Source organism: Embiotoca jacksoni, unplaced genomic scaffold (assembly GCF_022577435.1).
Source record: "Embiotoca jacksoni isolate LCO1_2020_lvr unplaced genomic scaffold, fEmbJac1.0.p SCAF_85, whole genome shotgun sequence".
Taxonomy (NCBI): domain Eukaryota; kingdom Metazoa; phylum Chordata; class Actinopteri; family Embiotocidae; genus Embiotoca; species Embiotoca jacksoni.
Genome location: NW_027185442.1, coordinates 512,998 through 534,518, shown reverse-complemented (window position 1 = coordinate 534,518; position 21,521 = coordinate 512,998). Strand labels below are relative to the sequence as shown.

The 21,521-nt window shown below is 46.3% G+C and overlaps 2 protein-coding genes across 2 annotated transcripts; both read left to right on the top strand.

The window, feature by feature from the left end:
• Positions 1-358: 358 nt before the first annotated feature.
• Positions 359-9,102, top strand: khsrp (KH-type splicing regulatory protein). Its single transcript, XM_069139761.1, has 18 exons — positions 359-485; positions 3,660-3,762; positions 3,846-3,899; positions 3,985-4,021; positions 4,121-4,179; positions 4,273-4,344; positions 4,431-4,488; positions 5,036-5,183; positions 5,276-5,374; positions 5,465-5,564; positions 5,723-5,848; positions 6,143-6,267; positions 6,371-6,667; positions 6,776-6,885; positions 6,988-7,076; positions 7,172-7,381; positions 7,794-7,996; positions 8,216-9,102. Exons 1-18 carry the CDS (start codon positions 396-398, stop codon positions 8,225-8,227), a joined length of 1,992 nt encoding a protein of 663 aa, XP_068995862.1. The 5' UTR covers positions 359-395; the 3' UTR covers positions 8,228-9,102.
• Positions 9,103-9,408: 306 nt separating this feature from the next.
• On the top strand, positions 9,409-21,418 carry dcaf15 (DDB1 and CUL4 associated factor 15). The gene is made up of 13 exons (XM_069139771.1): positions 9,409-9,533; positions 15,211-15,308; positions 15,725-15,863; positions 15,947-16,053; positions 16,140-16,285; positions 17,286-17,447; positions 17,944-18,591; positions 18,683-18,774; positions 19,180-19,302; positions 19,595-19,677; positions 19,891-19,995; positions 20,091-20,206; positions 20,508-21,418. Exons 1-13 carry the CDS (start codon positions 9,438-9,440, stop codon positions 20,561-20,563), a joined length of 1,971 nt encoding a protein of 656 aa, XP_068995872.1. The 5' UTR covers positions 9,409-9,437; the 3' UTR covers positions 20,564-21,418.
• Positions 21,419-21,521: the final 103 nt, after the last annotated feature.

The following is a 21,521-nucleotide window of genomic DNA, read 5'->3' as shown; positions in this document are numbered from 1 at the left end:
AATGAATATATTGTATTATCAGCACACACAAAAAATATTCAGGGATTCAAATCGTGCATGAAACCCTTGACTGTCTTTTAATCCGTTGATGTGATAACTGCGGGCCTGTCCTCCCGGATGCGCGATTTACCCTCCAGCCGGCAGGTGGCGACATGTTTGTGTGCTTTAGGTTTGGACCGTAACGCTCAAAGGAATAAGGAAGGAGAAGAAGAAGGAAACCCGTTGATTGGTTGGTTTCAAGCAGCGGAGTTTGCCGGCGTGGTGGGCGGAGCTCTCTCACATTGGTGCCCCCTCGCCCCGCCCCCCGCCCCCCCCGCTCCTCTTAACTTTCCCGCTTCTGCGCAGTTCGACCCTCCGGAGCCTCCAGCTGAGTGTCTTCGCCCCTCGAGAGCAGCATGTCCGACTACGGCTCTCTGCCAGCTAACGGAGTCGGCGCGGGGATGAAAACAGACGCGTTTGCAGATGCGGTACAACGAGCCCGACAGGTGAGGCGGAGCCGGACAGGGAGAGCCGGGCAGGGAGAGCCGGGCAGGGAGAGCCGGGCAGGGAGCGCGAGGCTCCGGGAGACAGCTAGCTTCATTACCCGCGACGCTAGCGGTAGTTAACGAGCTAACGAGCTAGCTGAAAGCGCCGCCATTCATTTGTCTCACGCTGCTCGGCCGGAAGGATTAACGGGAGCACCGGGAGCACCGGGAGCACCGGGAACGGCGACGTTAATGTTCGGTTCTCTTTCACTTTGAGGACGATCTGTCCGCCGGGATCCTCGAGCTCCGTTAAACGGACTGAAGCTAAGCTAGCTCGGTGGCTAGTTGTTCCTTTAGCATCGTTTTTCCGTCCGGAAGTCGAACCAGCTGTTTCTTTCTGTAAACGGTCACGTGGAGGATTATTATCTGTTATTATCTGTTTACCGACTGGAAACGTTTCTCCTCTTTCGATGTGAACACGTCTATCTGGATTTACTTTGTCAGGTTTTCTTGTAGAAACTCAGATGGTCGGTTTTAGTTTGAGGAACACAAAGAGCTCGTTTCTGGAGATCCAGCAGATGAACCAGATCACATCAAATATATCGATGATGAACCAGATCACATCAAATATATCGATGATGAACCAGATCACATCAAATATATCGATGATGAACCAGATCACATCAAATATATCGATGATGAACCAGATCACATCAAATATATCGATTATCTTGGTTGGAAATACATTTGTTGATTGAAGACGCTGCTTGAATTATAGTTGTTGGTCTTGGAAATATACGTAAAATCAGAAATCACTATATTCTTAATCTCTTATTTATATGATGAAACATTTACACAGAGATTATTGATCAATAATCATCAGTAATGTGGATGTAATCACTTGTAGAACTGTTAGAAACAACTTAATCTTCAAACTAGGAAAACATTTAATTTATGCCATATGAGGATATTACAATATATAAAATGAAATGTAGCCTCGTATCACAACATGATGTGACCTCAGCCTTATATGGGTGAACCGGATTAAAAGTCTGAACTTATATCAAGACACACGATGGGTTCAAGTCCTAAAGTACTCGATTAGTAAAACCATGTTCGGTGAACTCCTCCCAGCGTAATGAAACCCCGTTTCTCTCAGACACGACTTCATCGTTCACCGGTTAGATCTGGACTTCACCGGTTAGATTAGATCTGGACTTCACCGGTTAGATCTGGACTTCACCGATTAGATCTGGACTTCACCGATTAGATCTGGACTTCACCGATTAGATCTGGACTTCACCGGTTAGATTAGATCTGGACTTCACCGGTTAGATTAGATCTGGACTTCACCGGTTAGATCTGGACTTCACCGGTTAGATTAGATCTGGACTTCACCGGTTAGATTAGGTCTGGACTTCACCGGTTAGATTAGATCTGGACTTCACCGGTTAGATCTGGACTTCACCGGTTAGATTAGGTCTGGACTTCACCGGTTAGATTAGATCTGGACTTCACCGATTAGATCTGGACTTCACTGGTTAGGTCTGGACTTCACCGGTTAGATTAGATCTGGACTTCACCGGTTAGATCTGGACTTCACCGGTTAGATTAGGTCTGGACTTCACCGGTTAGATTAGATCTGGACTTCACCGATTAGATCTGGACTTCACTGGTTAGGTCTGGACTTCACCGGTTAGATTAGATCTGGACTTCACCGGTTAGATTAGGTCTGGACTTCACCGGTTAGATTAGGTCTGGACTTCACCGGTTAGATTAGGTCTGGACTTCACCGGTTAGATTAGGTCTGGACTTCACCGGTTAGATTAGATCTGGACTTCACCGGTTAGATCTGGACTTCACCAGTTAGATCTGGACTTCACCGGTTAGATTAGGTCTGGACTTCACCGGTTAGATTAGATCTGGACTTCACCGGTTAGATCTGGACTTCACCGGTTATATTAGATCTGGACTTCACCGGTTAGATTAGATCTGGACTTCACCGGTTAGATCTGGACTTCACCGGTTAGATTAGATCTGGACTTCACCGGTTAGATCTGGACTTCACCGGTTAGATCTGGACTTCACCGATTAGATCTGGACTTCACCGGTTAGATCTGGACTTCACCGGTTAGATCTGGACTTCACCGGTTAGATTAGATCTGGACTTCACCGGTTAGATTAGATCTGGACTTCACCGGTTAGGTTAGATCTGGACTTCACCGGTTAGATTAGATCTGGACTTCACCGGTTAGATCTGGACTTCACCGGTTAGATTAGATCTGGACTTCACTGGTTAGATTAGGTCTGGACTTCACCGGTTAGATTAGATCTGGACTTCACCGGTTAGATTAGATCTGGACTTCACCGGTTAGATCTGGACTTCACTGGTTAGATTAGATCTGGACTTCACCGGTTAGATTAGATCTGGACTTCACTGGTTAGATTAGGTCTGGACTTCACCGGTTAGATTAGATCTGGACTTCACCGGTTAGGTTAGATCTGGACTTCACCGGTTAGATCTGGACTTCACCGGTTAGATCAGATCTGGACTTCACCGGTTAGATTAGATCTGGACTTCACCGGTTAGATTAGATCTGGACTTCACCGGTTAGATTAGGTCTGGACTTCACCGGTTAGATTAGATCTGGACTTCACCGGTTAGATTAGATCTGGACTTCACCGGTTAGATTAGATCTGGACTTCACCGGTTAGATCAGATCTGGACTTCACCGGTTAGATTAGATCTGGACTTCACCGGTTAGATCAGATCTGGACTTCACCGGTTAGATCAGATCTGGACTTCACCGGTTAGATCAGATCTGGACTTCACCGGTTAGATCAGATCTGGACTTCACCGGTTAGATTAGATCTGGACTTCACCGGTTAGATCAGATCTGGACTTCACCGGTTAGATCTGGACTTCACCGGTTAGATCAGATCTGGACTTCACCGGTTAGATCTGGACTTCACCGGTTAGATCAGATCTGGACTTCACCGGTTAGATCTGGACTTCACCGGTTACACTTTTATAATCCTCTATTCAGATGAAATCATGATTTTACAACTGAACATGGTTATAAGTTCACTTGTTGCTCAAAGTAATGTTTTATTATTCTGACCAACTTACCTGAAAGTTCTTCTTCACTACTTTGCCTACATGTCTGGTTTAATCCAGTGATCACCTCCTTCTAGATTGCAGCTAAAATCGGTGGCGACGGCGTTCCTCCAGTGACCAACAACGGAGCAGCGGAGAATTACCCGTTCCCAGCGCAGAAACGATCCCTGGAAGAAGCAGGTGGAAAATCAGTCCGCAAACTTTGTCTGCATTTGTTTTGACCACTTTTATTTTTGTCGTGACTCTCTGTCTTTTGTTTCCAGATGAACCCGATGCCAAGAAGATAGCATCACAGGGTGAAAGAGATTCAGCTATGTGTATGTTTAAATTCTACCATCAGCACATTACAAGCACTGGTTCTGATCTGTTTCCAACCGCTCACCAGTTTTTCATTTCTTACAGCAATTGGAGCTCAGTTAGCTGCTCTGTCCCAACAGAGGTATGTTGGAGTATTTTACACAAACACTTCTGGTGCTTGTTGTTCTGAAAGAGTTTGTCCTGTATGTCATTATTTTGACTACTGTGCATGTGTGTGCAGCGCCAGACCCTCCACGATGACGGAGGAGTTCCAGGTGCCTGACGGCATGGTCGGTCTCAGTGAGTACACGCACATCCTAAATTATCTAGCTGATACCCGTCACTGTGTTGCACATGTTCAAACTCGTAATATCTTTGCTGTTGTCCCTCCAGTCATCGGCCGAGGAGGTGAACAGATTAACAAAATACAGCAGGATTCTGGCTGCAAGGTCCAAATAGCGCACGGTGAGCTCAGCGTTAACGCCAGATATTTAGAATATTATGAGTATGCTGGATTTTGGACTGATAAATATCCTCTCAATGATTCACAGACAGTGCCGGTCTTCCAGATAGAAGCGTTTCTCTGACGGGGTCACCAGATGCCATACAGTAAGTTGGTCTTTACATTCATGTTTGAAATAATGGATTTTTAGCTGTTTGGTTTCTGTCAATGTGCGTATAGTTATGCATTCTGTGCATTTTCTCAACCGCCCAAGTCCTCGAACCTCTCTGGGAGAGGATGTTTATTTATATTTACATATATTTATATAGTTCCACTGCTTTATAGTTTATCAGTAAGAGTACAAGGTTGGGTTAAACTCCTGAATATGCCCCCACAGCCACCTTGTGTGGAGCAGTAATATGCATCACATGCAGCCATAAGAACTCTGGAGGACGTCAGTTTGTAATTGAAGTGGTCGCTGGAGAAGCTTTGATTTGTACATTATTCCCAGTGATGGCGCCCAAAACACAAGTTCCAAACTCAGACTGACACCACCGTCCCTAAAACTGGACTATGAAAGGAAAACCTTTACGTCAGCAGACATGTAAAGCATGAATCGGCCTTCTAAAGTTCAATGAACTGCTGTAGTAAGTCAGATGTGTGTGCAAAACTGACTACTTTCTTTGTATTAACTTTGTGTGTTTTTGCCTCCAGGAGAGCCAGGGCACTCATTGATGACATCGTGTCCAGGGGTCATGAGTCAACCAATGGGCAGTCAGGTTCCATGCAAGAGATGATCATCCCTGCAGGCAAGGCTGGCCTTATTATCGGTAAAGGAGGAGAGACCATCAAACAGCTCCAGGTAAACCGTAGCTGGATGTAGCTCTAATGAGCATGCTGACATTAGCTTAACCCACCATGTGTCTGTAACATGTTTCTCCTGCAAATTTCTAGGAGCGAGCTGGAGTTAAAATGATTCTTATTCAAGATGGATCTCAGCCACCCAACATTGATAAACCCCTCCGCATCATCGGAGACCCCTACAAAGTTCAGGTACTCTTTGGCTCCGTGGAGATGATGCTGCTCGCCTGTTTATACGGTCTCATCCTCCCGCTCACATCTTTCTTTGTGTTGCTTCTGCAGCAAGCGAAGGAGATGGTTAACGAGATTCTACGAGAGAGGGATCACGCTGGTTTCGGAGACCGCAACGAATATGGATCAAGGATGGGGGGGGGAGGCGGAGGTGGTGGCGGCGGTGGTGGTGGAGGAGGAGGAGGAGGAGGAGGTGGCGGCGGCGGCGGTGGGGGGGGGCGGTGGCGGTGGCGGCGGCATTGACGTAAGCACAGAACAGTTACAGATGAATATACAGTAGAATGTTTTTCACAAGTTAAGTTGGCTGAGACTTTTTTGTTGTGGTTCTGCAGATTGCTGTTCCCCGACACTCTGTGGGAGTTGTGATTGGTCGCAGTGGGGAGATGATCAAGAAGATCCAGAGCGACGCTGGAGTGAAGATCCAGTTTAAACCAGGTGAACTTTCATGTCATGTCGTAAACATAATAAAATAACATAACACATTTTAAATGCCCATATACACTGGCTTGGTTTTATTGGAAATAACCATCTCTGTTTTAAGGCTTCGGAGAAAGAGACTCAAACTTAAAAAAAATGTCCAAAATATAGCAGTTTTTCCTGTTACAATGTCAGGGAAAGGTTAAGTTGTCTGATTGATGGAAATAATTCTCCTAGTTTCTCCTTTTGGTTCTTGTTTTCAGCATAAACTCTCATCCATAAACCCAACTGATCTTTTGTCCCGCTTTACAGATGATGGTACGGGTCCTGAGAAGATTGCTCATATTATGGGCCCACCAGACCAGTGTCAGCATGCTGCCTCCATCATCACTGACCTGCTACAGAGCATCCGCGCCCGAGAGGAAGGTGGACAAGGGGTAAGTCGAGATCACGCAGGCAGGAAGTTAATGTTTGAAGTGATCATATTGAGTTTATATGTTTGAGAGAGAAACCTGTTAAACCACCTGGTTTCCTCCACAGGGCCCTCCAGGTCCTGGTGCAGGGATGCCGCCCGGTGGCCGAGGCCGTGGCAGAGGTCAGGGCAGCTGGGGTCCTCCGGGAGGAGAAATGACCTTCTCCATTCCTGCTCACAAATGTGGGCTTGTGATTGGCAGAGGAGGAGAGAACGTCAAGTCCATCAACCAACAAACCGGTGCTTTCGTGGAGATCTCTCGTCAGCCGCCGCCGAACGGTGACCCGAACTTCAAACTGTTCATCATCCGAGGGTCCCCGCAACAGATCGACCACGCAAAGCAGCTTATAGAAGAGAAGATTGAGGTGCGTTGAAATGACTCAAGAAGGAAATCACACTTCAGACAGCTGTCTGAGGATGGCACACAGTTCTCAATTGATTCCTATTGTGAATAGTTTTTTCCTCTTTCCCAGGCTCCTTTGTGTCCAGTGGGAGGTGGTCCTGGTCCGGGAGGCCCAGGTGGCCCAATGGGTCCCTTTAATCCTAACCCTTATAATCCTGGGCCTCCTGGTGGTGCTCCCCAGTAAGTATAACACTTAAATGCAGCAATGTTAAATCTTCCTCCAGGAGAAACTGATAGAAATACGAAACATTTGCATTTAAACTGTCTTGTCTCTGTCTGCAGTGGAGCTGCACCTGGTGGTCCACAGTACTGTCCTCAGGGTTGGGGAAATACCTACCAACAGTGGCAAGCCCCAAGTCCACATGACCCCAGTGAGTCCCTTATAGTCTTACTTCCATTCTCTCCGTTCCTCTTTCTGCGTTGGTTTCAGGAATTAATTTGTATTCCCGTTTCCTTGCCATCACAGTAGATAAGGCAGCAGCAGACCCCAACGCAGCATGGGCTGCCTACTATGCACAATACTATGGTCAGCAGCCAGGTGGCGCCATGGCAGCCCAGTCTCCAGGAGCCCCTGCAGCAGCAGCACCAGGGGACCAGGGCCATGCAGCACAGACCTCTGGTGGTCAGCCAGACTACACTAAGGCTTGGGAGGAGTACTATAAGAAGATGGGCATGAGTGAGTTGGATCTACTGACGCGCACATTTGACTTCAAGCTTAGAATTACAAGGTTTTTCATGTTAATATTTTGACATTACAACTTGTAGGTGTGAAGCCATGACGTGTATGATTAGGCTTCAAAACAAGATATTTAATTGTCCTTGCTAAAAGTCTCAACAATTTTTAAACCTAAATGATATAACAACGAAGAATTTACAAACATCAGAGATGTTCAAAACCAAGAATAGACTGAAGAGACTGTAAAACTCAACATGTAACTTAAAAGACATTTGGAGATACACGGACAGATACAGGCAATTATGAGAATTATTTGTACTCGTTTTTTCCTATTGAATGAACCATTCATCCAGATGACAGCAGTATTACGTGACTACAAGTAAAACAAACTGTATGTTTGTGTTTTTTCCAGCCCAGCCAGCTGGAGGCGCTGCAGCTGCTCCGGGCGCAGCAGCAGCCGGCCCAGCAGCCGCAGCAGCAGCAGGGGGCGCTGCAGCCGGTGGCCAGCAGGACTACAGCGCAGCCTGGGCTGAGTACTACAGACAGCAGGCGGCCTACTACGGCCAGGCAGGCCAGGCTCCTGGACAGGGAGGAGCTCCACAGCAGGGACAGCAGGTACCTCCTACATACACAACCTGTCTCACTTTACATGTGTTTACCTCCCAAAATATTGAATACACATTTGTATAAATATGTTCAATCAAAGCGATTAAAAACAAGTGTTCATGCTGCATAAAATTAGGCATGTATTCATATTTATTATTATTAATGTGTATTAATATATTTGACATGCACCAAAGTGACAGAATTTTCCCATTTGTTTCCAAAACAAAGACAGATCTGTGATGTCTCTCTTCAGGCGCAGTAGATGAGTGGCTCGGTCTGTTGGACGGATGGAAGAGATCTCTGGACTTGTTTGATTTTTCGTTTTTCGGCTTTAATAAGACGAGACCACGGTTTACTCATCCACCCAGACATTTTCTATTCTTTTTTTTTTTTTTCTAAACTCAAAATCGAAGAAAGAAAAGGGAACACATTTTGCCCATGCATTGAACAAAGCACTAGATAATTAACCCGGTTACTCTTCCGTTTGCCCCCCCCCCCCCCCCCCCATCCCTCACTTTGTAATACATCTGATTGTTTTGAGTTTTTTTTATGTGACATTATAAGCATCTTTGCTTGCAAGCTCGCACAACACCATCTCACTGACTCACATTTAAGTAGTTTTCCCCTTCAGTTTCCTGAGGGTAAAAACCGTCTAGCAGTATTTTGAATATATTCAAAAATTATGTTTATATGAAAGAAAATGGCAAAGTATTTGGTCTTTTTGTTCTTGTTCTCTGTACTTTTTTAACTTCATTTTTAAAAACAGTCCCAGTGATTAAGTTGCAGGAGTCGTTCTGCCTGCCGTCATCCTTTCTTATTTTTAATTTTAATCTTTGTAATTATTTTCCTTCAGGGGTCTTGTGTGTATGCTACTGGACAGAAAAATGTGTGCAAGTTGGCTGTAACAAGGCACTAACTGTCCTACAGTATGTAGGTTAGTTGTGTATGCATGTATGTGTTTGTGTGCTTGACTGGCCCCACTTTCATTTCTACATCTTTAATGTTGGAAGATTTTTCTGTTTGAATTAGGTTCTGTTATTGTATGATGATTTTTTTTAATGTTATTTTTTTACAGCTTGGTTTTAAATACCTAAATAAAAACATTCAGATTACCAGTTTTTGTCTGGGCATCACTATCTTTGTGTTTGAGAGCTTGCTGTGCTGATAAAACGCCTCATTTAAAGGTTTTCACGTTATAGTTGGTTGGTACTAGATTAGATCAGCCGGAGGGACGCACGCTCGAAACTCTCCGTTGCCGTGATTGGTTGTCCCGTGTACGGGTCTGCGGTTGGTTGTCTCACTGCTCAATCAACTCGTCCCCTAACTGTAAAGTAAACCCGCCCACAACGTAACGGCCAATCACAGGCTGAGCGTCCGTCCCGCAGATCCAATCTTCTCCCAGCCAATCGGGACGGGCCCGACTGCAGCGGGGGACAACAGGCGAAGGGAGATGGCGCCCAGCTCGAAATCTGGGAAGGACGACAGCAAACAAAAAGCCCACAGGAAGCACAAAGACCATGTCGTGAAGCTTCTCATGCGCGGGAAGGTAGGCACGCACCTCCACCGCGCGTGACATGGAGCACGAGACGTGGTTCCGATAAAACGAGCGGGTTGAAAGGAGGCCTGCAGCGAGCTAGTTGGTAGCTGCTAACTAGCTCGGCAGCTAACTAAATAACAGCTGATGGCTGGCAGATGGCTAATAAGCTAATGCTACAAACTATGTTACGATTGCCTTGTTTTTGTGGCCGTATTTCTCGGTGTTTGTGTCCCAGTTCGTGTTCCTTATAGGCCCATACACCTCTTCTAGCTGCCCGGTGTCAGCTGGCCACCGAAATGAACGTTAAATACACAGCTGAGCTTTAACGGTACCATGTTTGGTACTTGTTAGCTTTTGCTATTAGCAAGACTCAGTTCACAGGTCGTAAACTTCTGATGGACAAATTTAATGTTTAAATCCGTCACGTGCTCCACATTACTGTGATGAACACGTGACGGATCACCACTGGAAACACAATATTGATGGTTTTCTTTATTTTTTTACACATTTCTGTCTCCATGTTGCACTGTACAGTGTGTTACTAAACTACACCTGTCTCCATGTTGCACCGTACAGTGTGTTACTAAACTACACCTGTCTCCATGTTGCACCGTACGGTGTGTTACTAAACTACACCTGTCTCCATGTTACACTGTACAGTGTGTTACTAAACTCCACCTGTCTCCATGTTGCACTGTACAGTGTGTTACTAAACTACACCTGTCTCCATGTTGCACTGTACAGTGTGTTACTAAACTACACCTGTCTCCATGTTACACTGTACAGTGTGTTACTAAACTACACCTGTCTCCATGTTGCACTGTACAGTGTGTGTTACTAAACTACACCTGTCTCCATGTTGCACTGTACAGTGTGTGTTACTAAACTACACCTGTCTCCATGTTGCACTGTACAGTGTGTTACTAAACTACACCTGTCTCCATGTTGCACTGTACAGTGTGTTACTAAACTACACCTGTCTCCATGTTGCACTGTACAGTGTGTTACTAAACTACACCTGTCTCCATGTTGCACTGTACAGTGTGTTACTAAACTACACCTGTCTCCATGTTGCACCGTACAGTGTGTTACTAAACTACACCTGTCTCCATGTTGCACCGTACAGTGTGTTACTAAACTACACCTGTCTCCATGTTGCACCGTACGGTGTGTTACTAAACTACACCTGTCTCCATGTTACACTGTACAGTGTGTTACTAAACTCCACCTGTCTCCATGTTGCACTGTACAGTGTGTTACTAAACTACACCTGTCTCCATGTTGCACTGTACAGTGTGTTACTAAACTACACCTGTCTCCATGTTACACTGTACAGTGTGTTACTAAACTACACCTGTCTCCATGTTGCACTGTACAGTGTGTGTTACTAAACTACACCTGTCTCCATGTTGCACTGTACAGTGTGTGTTACTAAACTACACCTGTCTCCATGTTGCACTGTACAGTGTGTTACTAAACTACACCTGTCTCCATGTTGCACTGTACAGTGTGTTACTAAACTACACCTGTCTCCATGTTACACTGTACAGTGTGTTACTAAACTACACCTGTCTCCATGTTGCACCGTACGGTGTGTTACTAAACTACACCTGTCTCCATGTTACACTGTGTACGGTGTGTTACTAAACTACACCTGTCTCCATGTTACACTGTACAGTGTGTTACTAAACTACACCTGTCTCCATGTTGCACTGTACAGTGTGTTACTAAACTACACCTGTCTCCATGTTACACTGTACAGTGTGTTACTAAACTACACCTGTCTCCATGTTGCACTGTACAGTGTGTTACTAAACTACACCTGTCTCCATGTTGCACTGTACAGTGTGTTACTAAACTCCACCTGTCTCCATGTTGCACTGTACAGTGTGTTACTAAACTACACCTGTCTCCATGTTGCACTGTACAGTGTGTTACTAAACTACACCTGTCTCCATGTTGCACTGTACGGTGTGTTACTAAACTACACCTGTCTCCATGTTGCACTGTACGGTGTGTTACTAAACTACACCTGTCTCCATGTTACACTGTACGGTGTGTTACTAAACTACACCTGTCTCCATGTTACACTGTACAGTGTGTGTTACTAAACTACACCTGTCTCCATGTTACACTGTGTACAGTGTGTGTTACTAAACTACACCTGTCTCCATGTTGCACTGTACGGTGTGTTACTAAACTACACCTGTCTCCATGTTGCACTGTACGGTGTGTTACTAAACTACACCTGTCTCCATGTTGCACCGTACGGTGTGTTACTAAACTACACCTGTCTCCATGTTGCACTGTACGGTGTGTTACTAAACTACACCTGTCTCCATGTTGCACCGTACGGTGTGTTACTAAACTACACCTGTCTCCATGTTGCACCGTACAGTGTGTTACTAAACTACACCTGTCTCCATGTTACACTGTGTACGGTGTGTGTTACTAAACTACACCTGTCTCCATGTTACACTGTGTACGGTGTGTGTTACTAAACTACACCTGTCTCCATGTTGCACTGTACAGTGTGTTACTAAACTACACCTGTCTCCATGTTGCACTGTACAGTGTGTTACTAAACTCCACCTGTCTCCATGTTGCACTGTACAGTGTGTTACTAAACTACACCTGTCTCCATGTTGCACTGTACAGTGTGTTACTAAACTACACCTGTCTCCATGTTGCACTGTACAGTGTGTTACTAAACTACAACTGTCTCCATGTTACACTGTACGGTGTGTTACTAAACTACACCTGTCTCCATGTTACACTGTGTACGGTGTGTGTTACTAAACTACACCTGTCTCCATGTTACACTGTGTACAGTGTGTGTTACTAAACTACACCTGTCTCCATGTTACACTGTGTACGGTGTGTGTTACTAAACTACACCTGTCTCCATGTTACACTGTGTACAGTGTGTGTTACTAAACTACACCTGTCTCCATGTTACACTGTACAGTGTGTGTTACTAAACTACACCTGTCTCCATGTTACACTGTACGGTGTGTGTTACTAAACTACACCTGTCTCCATGTTACACTGTACAGTGTGTTACTAAACTACACCTGTCTCCATGTTACACTGTACAGTGTGTTACTAAACTACACCTGTCTCCATGTTGCACTGTACGGTGTGTTACTAAACTACACCTGTCTCCATGTTGCACCGTACGGTGTGTTACTAAACTACACCTGTCTCCATGTTGCACCGTACGGTGTGTTACTAAACTACACCTGTCTCCATGTTGCACCGTACGGTGTGTTACTAAACTACACCTGTCTCCATGTTACACTGTGTACGGTGTGTGTTACTAAACTACACCTGGCTCCATGTTACACTGTACAGTGTGTGTTACTAAACTACACCTGTCTCCATGTTACACTGTGTACGGTGTGTGTTACTAAACTACACCTGTCTCCATGTTACACTGTGTACGGTGTGTGTTACTAAACTACACCTGTCTCCATGTTACACTGTGTACGGTGTGTGTTACTAAACTACACCTGTCTCCATGTTACACTGTATACAGTGTGTGTTACTAAACTACACCTGTCTCCATGTTACACTGTACAGTGTGTGTTACTAAACTACACCTGTCTCCATGTTACACTGTGTACGGTGTGTGTTACTAAACTACACCTGTCTCCATGTTATACTGTGTACGGTGTGTTACTAAACTACACCTGTCTCCATGTTGCACTGTACGGTGTGTTACTAAACTACGCCTGTCTCCATGTTGCACTGTATGGTGTGTTACTAAACTACACCTGTCTCCATGTTGCACTGTACGGTGTGTTACTAAACTACACCTGTCTCCATGTTGCACTGTACGGTGTGTGTTACTAAACTACGCCTGTCTCCATGTTGCACTGTACGGTGTGTGTTACTAAACTACGCCTGTCTCCATGTTACACAGTGTACGGTGTGTGTTACTAAACTACACCTGTCTCCATGTTACACTGTGTACGGTGTGTGTTACTAAACTACGCCTGTCTCCATGTTACACTGTACAGTGTGTTACTAAACTACACCTGTCTCCATGTTACACTGTACGGTGTGTTACTAAACTACGCCTGTCTCCATGTTATACTGTGTACGGTGTGTGTTACTAAACTACGCCTGTCTCCATGTTACACTGTGTACAGTGTGTGTTACTAAACTACACCTGTCTCCATGTTACACTGTACAGTGTGTGTTACTAAACTACACCTGGCTCCATGTTACACTGTACAGTGTGTGTTACTAAACTACACCTGTCTCCATGTTACACTGTGTACGGTGTGTGTTACTAAACTACACCTGTCTCCATGCTGCACTGTACACGGTGTGTTACTAAACTACACCTGTCTCCATGTTACACTGTGTACGGTGTGTGTTACTAAACTACACCTGTCTCCATGCTGCACTGTACACGGTGTGTTACTAAACTACACCTGTCTCCATGTTACACTGTGTACGGTGTGTGTTACTAAACTACACCTGTCTCCATGTTACACTGTGTACGGTGTGTGTTACTAAACTACACCTGTCTCCATGTTACACTGTGTACGGTGTGTGTTACTAAACTACACCTGTCTCCATGCTGCACTGTACACGGTGTGTTACTAAACTACGCCTGTCTCCATGTTACACTGTGTACGGTGTGTGTTACTAAACTACACCTGTCTCCATGCTGCACTGTACACGGTGTGTTACTAAACTACACCTGTCTCCATGTTGCACTGTGTACGGTGTGTGTTACTAAACTACACCTGGCTCCATGTTACACTGTGTACAGTGTGTGTTACTAAACTACACCTGGCTCCATGTTACACTGTACAGTGTGTGTTACTAAACTACACCTGGCTCCATGTTACACTGTACAGTGTGTGTTACTAAACTACACCTGTCTCCATGTTACACTGTGTACGGTGTGTGTTACTAAACTACACCTGGCTCCATGTTACACTGTGTACAGTGTGTGTTACTAAACTACACCTGTCTCCATGTTACACTGTGTACGGTGTGTGTTACTAAACTACACCTGTCTCCATGTTACACTGTACAGTGTGTGTTACTAAACTACACCTGTCTCCATGTTACACTGTGTACGGTGTGTGTTACTAAACTACACCTGTCTCCATGTTACACCGTACAGTGTGTGTTACTAAACTACACCTGGCTCCATGTTACACTGTACAGTGTGTGTTACTAAACTACACCTGTCTCCATGTTACACTGTGTACGGTGTGTGTTACTAAACTACACCTGGCTCCATGTTACACTGTGTACGGTGTGTGTTACTAAACTACACCTGTCTCCATGTTACACCGTACAGTGTGTGTTACTAAACTACACCTGGCTCCATGTTACACTGTACAGTGTGTGTTACTAAACTACACCTGGCTCCATGTTACACTGTGTACGGTGTGTGTTACTAAACTACACCTGGCTCCATGTTACACTGTGTACGGTGTGTGTTACTAAACTACACCTGTCTCCATGTTACACCGTACAGTGTGTGTTACTAAACTACACCTGTCTCCATGTTACACCGTACAGTGTGTGTTACTAAACTACACCTGGCTCCATGTTACACTGTACAGTGTGTGTTACTAAACTACACCTGGCTCCATGTTACACTGTGTACGGTGTGTGTTGTGTTACTAAACTGTCTCCTCTCTTGTCCGTCCTGCAGCTGTCAGGACAGTTTTCTCAGCGCCTGTTCAGGAAGCTGCCCCCTCGAGTGTGTGTCCCGCTGAAGAACATCGTCAGCGAGGAGTTCCTGAGAGCAGGGTCTGTGTTCACAGGGCTTTATATGACTCAGCACCTGCAGTGCAGTACATCATGTCAAACATACTGATTGCATTGCGCTGCCTGTTAAAGCATGATCTCCATATGCGAGTCCTCCAACACGGAGTCCCTCCACTCGGGGGCCATGCTCAGGTTTCTCACTTTGCTGTGTGGAGCTCATCTGGGTCATTTGTATGTGATGCCAGTTGTAGTTTCCCCCCGTTGACATAGTAAACACAACAGATCGTGGAAACCCACCAGTTTTATGATGACTAGCCAATAATCTCATTTGTAAAGTCAGTAATCACATCAGTTGATTGACCTGCTAGACATCATTACATTCACAGGTGGTTTATCATGTGCAGCGCTGGTCCACCTGGGGCAGGTGTTACAGCGGGACTTTACCTTTTGGGTTTCAGACACATCTTTCTCGGCTTCACCAAATGCGGCCGCTACGTTCTGTCTTACACCAGCGACTGTGGAGAAGACGATGACTTCTCCTTCTACACCTATCACCTGTACTGGTGGGAGTTCAACCTGCACAGCCGACTCAAACAGGTAAACCAAACACAATCAGAGTAATCAGAGAACTTTTTCAGAGATATGTTGTCATTTATCTTGTTTGGACTTCTCGTCTTCAGGTCCATCATGTGCGACTGTTTGCAGGAGAAGAAATCTACAGCGACCTTTACCTGACTGTGTGTGAGTGGCCCAACGACCACTCCAAGATCGTCATCTTCGGCTTCAAGTAAGGAAAATCCTAAACACAATAATCAGCAGCCTGACGGAGATGTTCCAGTTCAGGATAATGTGAGTCATTGTGTTTCTGTCCAGCACACGCAGCTCCAGCTCTGTACTCATGAACCTAATGATGAGCGACGAGAACAACAGAGACATCTACATCACCATCGCCTCCATGCCTCCTCCTAAACCCTGCTCCTACTGCTGTCCAGTCCCCTCAGCTACTACCATACGCACAGGTACACACACACCACTCACACGCACACGCACACGCACACACACACCACACACACACACACACACACACGCACACACACTCACACACACGCACACACACACGCACACACACTCACTCACACACCACATACACCACACACACACACACGCGCACACACACGCACACACACTCACTCACACACCACACACACGCACACACACACGCACACACACTCACTCACACACCACACACACCACACACACACACACACACACACGCACACACACTCACTCACACACCACACACACCACACACACGCACACACGCACACACACTCACTCACACACCACACACACCACACACACACACACACACACACGCACACACACTCACTCACACACACACACACACACACACACGCACACACACTCACTCACACACACACACGCACACACACACGCACACACACTCACTCACACACCACATACACCACACACACACACACACACACACACGCGCACACTCACTCACACACCACACACACGCACACACACACGCACACACACTCACTCACACACCACACACACGCACACACACTCACTCACACACCACACACACACACACACACACACACACGCACACACACACACACACACACACACGCACACACACTCACTCACACACACACACACACACGCACACACACTCACTCACACACCACACACACGCACACACACACTCACTCACACACCACACACACCACACACACACACACACACACACACGCACACACACACACACACCACACACACGCACACACACACTCACTCACACACCACACACACCACACACACACACACACACACGCACACACACACACACACACACACACGCACACACACTCACTCACTCACACACACACACACACACGCACACACACTCACTCACACACACACACACACACACACGGATCCGCTACCTTCCGGCTTCTGTCTCATCCAGCTTCATCCTTGTCTCTGCAGGCAGCGGTGAGTGTCTTGAACATGGATACGTGCTCAACAGCAGGTACCAGGTCGTATATCCATTTCCCACCTTTCAGCCAGCTTTCCAGCTGAAGAAGGACCAGGTCATCCTGTTAAACACCAGCTACTCTCTGGTGGCCTGCGGCATCTCGCTCTGCCCAGGTAACACACACACACACACACACACACACACACACACACACACACACACACACAGAATCAGTTCCTGTCAGAGCAGCCAGACCGTCTGCATCACAAAACTGCATCTATGGTCGTTGCTTCTATTTGCTGTCACCCTTTTCTGACTTTTTCATGTTTTCCTGTCAAATAATACAAAGGAGCAATTTTTGCTGTCAGGAGGCTGCAATCAGGTTTTCTAACATGTTGAGCATGTCTACATGCAAATACGTCTGATTGGTGAAGGTCTACCACAACCGTCCACAGCTGTGAATCACTATTAAATGTGTCTCCATGTAGAAGGAGGAGGGAGCCCTGTTATACCCGACATGCAAAGACTGGAAAATACTTGAATGTGTTCAAGATGCCAAATGTTGTCTTCCACACTAAATTTCTGATCTAATCTGATATCAGACTGATGTTTTGCCGCCTGATTCTGGCAGTCGGGGCTTCTTCAGTTCTCTTCTTCTGTCTTCTGCAGGTAAGCAGGGTCAGTCATCACAGATCCTCTACACAAAGAGAGCAGCCCTGTCACCTCAAGCCTCCACGTCTCCTTCCCCCACCTCCTCGGCCTCCTCTGCCTCTTCGTCCTCCTCTGCCTCTTCGTCCTCCTCTGCCTCTTTGTCCTCCTCTGCCTCTTCGTCCTCACTACCTCAGGGATCTCCCGATGATCGGCCCCCACCGAGCCGGCCCGCTCCGGTTCCCTCGTCTCCGAGCCATTCACAAGCTGCGATGCGAGCTCGGGAATTTGCTGCTGACCTTTTCAGGCGGGCCCAGGGGGCTGGAGGAGGGAAGGAAGGGGAGGTCCAGGGGGAGAAAACAACAGCTGATGGTGGTGAAAAAGGGGCAGCGCAAATACCGGGAGGCCGAGGGATTAATGCAGAGACTCCGAGAGAGGAGGACGATTGTAAAGACTGGAGGGCAGAGGAGAGACGGACTAGTTTACAACCAGCATCCACATCCGGTGGGAGCCGCAGTCTGTCACCGGCCTCCTCCTCCTCATCACCGTCGTCCACTCCGACCCCGTCTTCGGGCCAGGAGGTCAGCCCCAGCGAGCCTGGATATGTCAACTATTCATGCCTGCACTACCGCCTACAACAGCCGGGGGCAGCAGAGCAGGATGCCGGAGGTGAGAGACGACAGACAGATTTAGAGAATAAAGGTTTTATCGGGTCTGAATCTGCTGACTGGCTGGTTTTTCTCCTCGTTTCCTTCTCCAGGTTATGAAGATGATAAAGTTCAGCTGCCTTTCACAGTCACCGACCTGAAAGGACGCAACCTGCAGCTGGTCACCGCGCCGCATGATGGACAGGTACCTGTTTGAGTTGTCCTGGCTGTCCTGTAATATATAGTACAGCTAATGATAATCAATATTCAGATCAGAACAGTGAATCAGTCAGTTTTTACAGCTGATAGTTTACTCAGCTGGTGCTTGAACGTGCTTCTACATTCAGAAAACTCAGGTTTTCTGGTTGACTGAAAAATGTCTTCAAATCTTTCAGAAAACCTGCTTTCAGTTTCTCTTTATTGAATTTCACGTATTAATTTATCTGATCAACAGAAAAACAACTGTTCTGATGACATGATTGCAGCCTGTGTTGTGTTGTTGTGCGACTGTAAAACAGCTGCATCGTACTATGTCCTCTATAAAGAGGATTTAATTTTGATACCGTCAGTGATCCTGATGAACTTTGACCTTCCTGGTTTCCTCCTGCAGAGCGTCTGTGTCGAGCAGCTGACTCTGGACTTTGAGTATCTTATCAACGAGGTGATCCGGAGCGACGCTGCCTGGTCTCCACAGTTCTGCTCCTTTAGTGACTATGATGTCGTGATCCTAGAGGTCAGTACACACACACACACACACACACACACACACACACACACACACACACACACACACACACACACACACTACTCAACACTTTCTGACCTTCAGTCTCCTTCCTGGTTTAACAACAGTCACCAGTTCACTGCAGCTTGAATGAACTTCATCATCAACCAGTTTTCAGTTACTGAATGTGATTTTATGTTTTTGACTTGAACTGTCATCAGTCCTCGTTTAGTTTGTTGTATTTCTGACACAATATGAAACCCTGAAAGAAAGAGCATGTTGTGTGTTTGTTGTGTTTCAGGTGTGTCCAGAGACCAACACTGTGATGATCAACATCGGTCTGCTCCTACTGGCCTTCTCCAGCTCAGATGAGGAGCACTGCAGGTACTCCTCCTGTCTGCTGTCACCTGTTGTAAACCTCCCTCCATCATCCTCCCTCCTCCTCCCTTCCCCCTCCTCCCTCCTCCTTCCCTTCTCCTCCATCCTCCCTCCTCATCCATCCTTCCTCCATCCTTCCTTCATCCTCCCTCCCTCTTCCTCCTCCTCCCTCCTCCTCTCACGTTTTAGATCCACTCTTTCTGTCCTCTTGGTTTTCAGGCCGAACACGTACCATTCCAACCTGCAGGTCAGCTGGGACCTGAACACCGGCGTGTGCTGCACCGTCGGTGTCGGCGACCTAACGGAGGTCAAAGGTCAGACCAGGTGAGCCGCTCCTGTAAGCCTGTAACACCTTCACAGGTCTTGTTGAGCGGCTCCGTTGTGTTTAAAGCGTTGTGTGGACTTGTTGTTTGTGTCAGCGGGAGCGTGTGGAGCTCTTACAGGAAGTCCTGCGTGAACACGGTGATGAAGTGGCTCGTTCCCGAGAGCAGCTCGCGCTACATCAACCGCATGACCAACGAAGCTCTGCACAAAGGTGAGCAGGAGGACATGCACGCACACACACACACACACACACACACACACACACACACACACACACACACACACACACACACACACTGTGGAGGAACGTATCTACTGCAAACTAAATGCTCTGTAGATATTATACAGCATATCAATGAAGATCCTGTAGCATCAATGGCAACAGAATCACACAAAACAGTCTTTAACTTTCCAAATCTGGAACAACAATTAGAAATCATTTTGTATACAACTGTGTTTGTGCTGATGTTTGTAAAGTGTAACTGAAATGCTCGTCGTCCTCTCACCTGAAGGCTCGTCTCTGCAAGTGCTGGCAGACAGTGACCGATGCACCTGGATCGTTTTATGAAGAAAGAAGATGTTCACAAGTGTCAAAGTACACACACACACACACACACACACACACACACACACACAGACACACACACACACACACACACACACACACACACACACACACACACACAGACACACACACACACACACAGACACACAGACAGCAACACGGCCTCATCTTCACTACGGAGCTCGACTTTCTCAGAGCAAACTGCACACGTTCAGAGGATGTTTCGATAACACGAAGTCGTAACATGCTCCAGTTAAAAACTGTAAAGATGAAGTTTCATTTGTTTTTTTTGTAACTGTACTGTAATTTTACAACCTCCAAAACCAAGAGCTGGACTGAACCAAGATTTAGGTTTTACTTTTTGTTTTTATACATAAAGACGTACTTTTATTGTAGTGTGTGTGTCTTTAACTGAACGGATGCAATATCTGTTCATAGGGTGACTTCATCCGCTGTGTGTGTGTGTGTGTGTGTGTGTGTGTGTGTGTGTGTGTGTGTGTGTGTGTGAGAGAGTGAGTGTGTGTGTGTGTGTGTGTGTGTGTGTGTGTGTGTGTGAGAGAGTGAGTGTGAGTGTGTGTGCTTGTGTGCATGTTTACTGAGTGTGTACAATTTGAGAGATTCTGCTGCTTGTGAACCAGTTGTTTTCTCGTCTGGATGAACCGGTCCGGTTCGGTCGGTCCGGTCCGGTTCTGAGGATTCATGAGGCTGCAGTATTTACATGAGACGACACAAACTTAGTGCTGCCTCGCTTTTCTTTTTTTACACCTTTCATGGAAGTGGAGGATTGTGGGAATCAGCTGGTATGTTTATTGGTATTGGAGTAAGAAGACTTTGTTAAATAAAATGTTCCAAAGCCTTTTGAGTGTGTTGTGTTCACGTCTTGTTTCCACAGATTCACTGCATGAATATACGAGTCTGTCGCGCTTCTTTGAGGATTGTTTCCAGTTTTTGCGTCCCGACT

Excerpts from the sequence above, each read along its gene's own strand:
- khsrp (XM_069139761.1), top strand. The coding sequence starts at position 396 with ATGTCCGACTACGGCTCTCTGCCAGCTAACGGAGTCGGCGCGGGGATG. Across the intron at positions 5,565-5,722 it reads GATGGGGGGGGGAGGCGGAG|ACTTTTTTGTTGTGGTTCTG; the intron begins GTGGTGGCGGCG and ends AAGTTGGCTGAG. Across the intron at positions 5,849-6,142 it reads GAAGATCCAGTTTAAACCAG|ATGATGGTACGGGTCCTGAG; the intron begins GTGAACTTTCAT and ends CCCGCTTTACAG.
- dcaf15 (XM_069139771.1), top strand. The coding sequence starts at position 9,438 with ATGGCGCCCAGCTCGAAATCTGGGAAGGACGACAGCAAACAAAAAGCC. Across the intron at positions 17,448-17,943 it reads CGGCATCTCGCTCTGCCCAG|GTAAGCAGGGTCAGTCATCA; the intron begins GTAACACACACA and ends TGTCTTCTGCAG. Across the intron at positions 18,592-18,682 it reads AGCAGAGCAGGATGCCGGAG|GTTATGAAGATGATAAAGTT; the intron begins GTGAGAGACGAC and ends TTCCTTCTCCAG.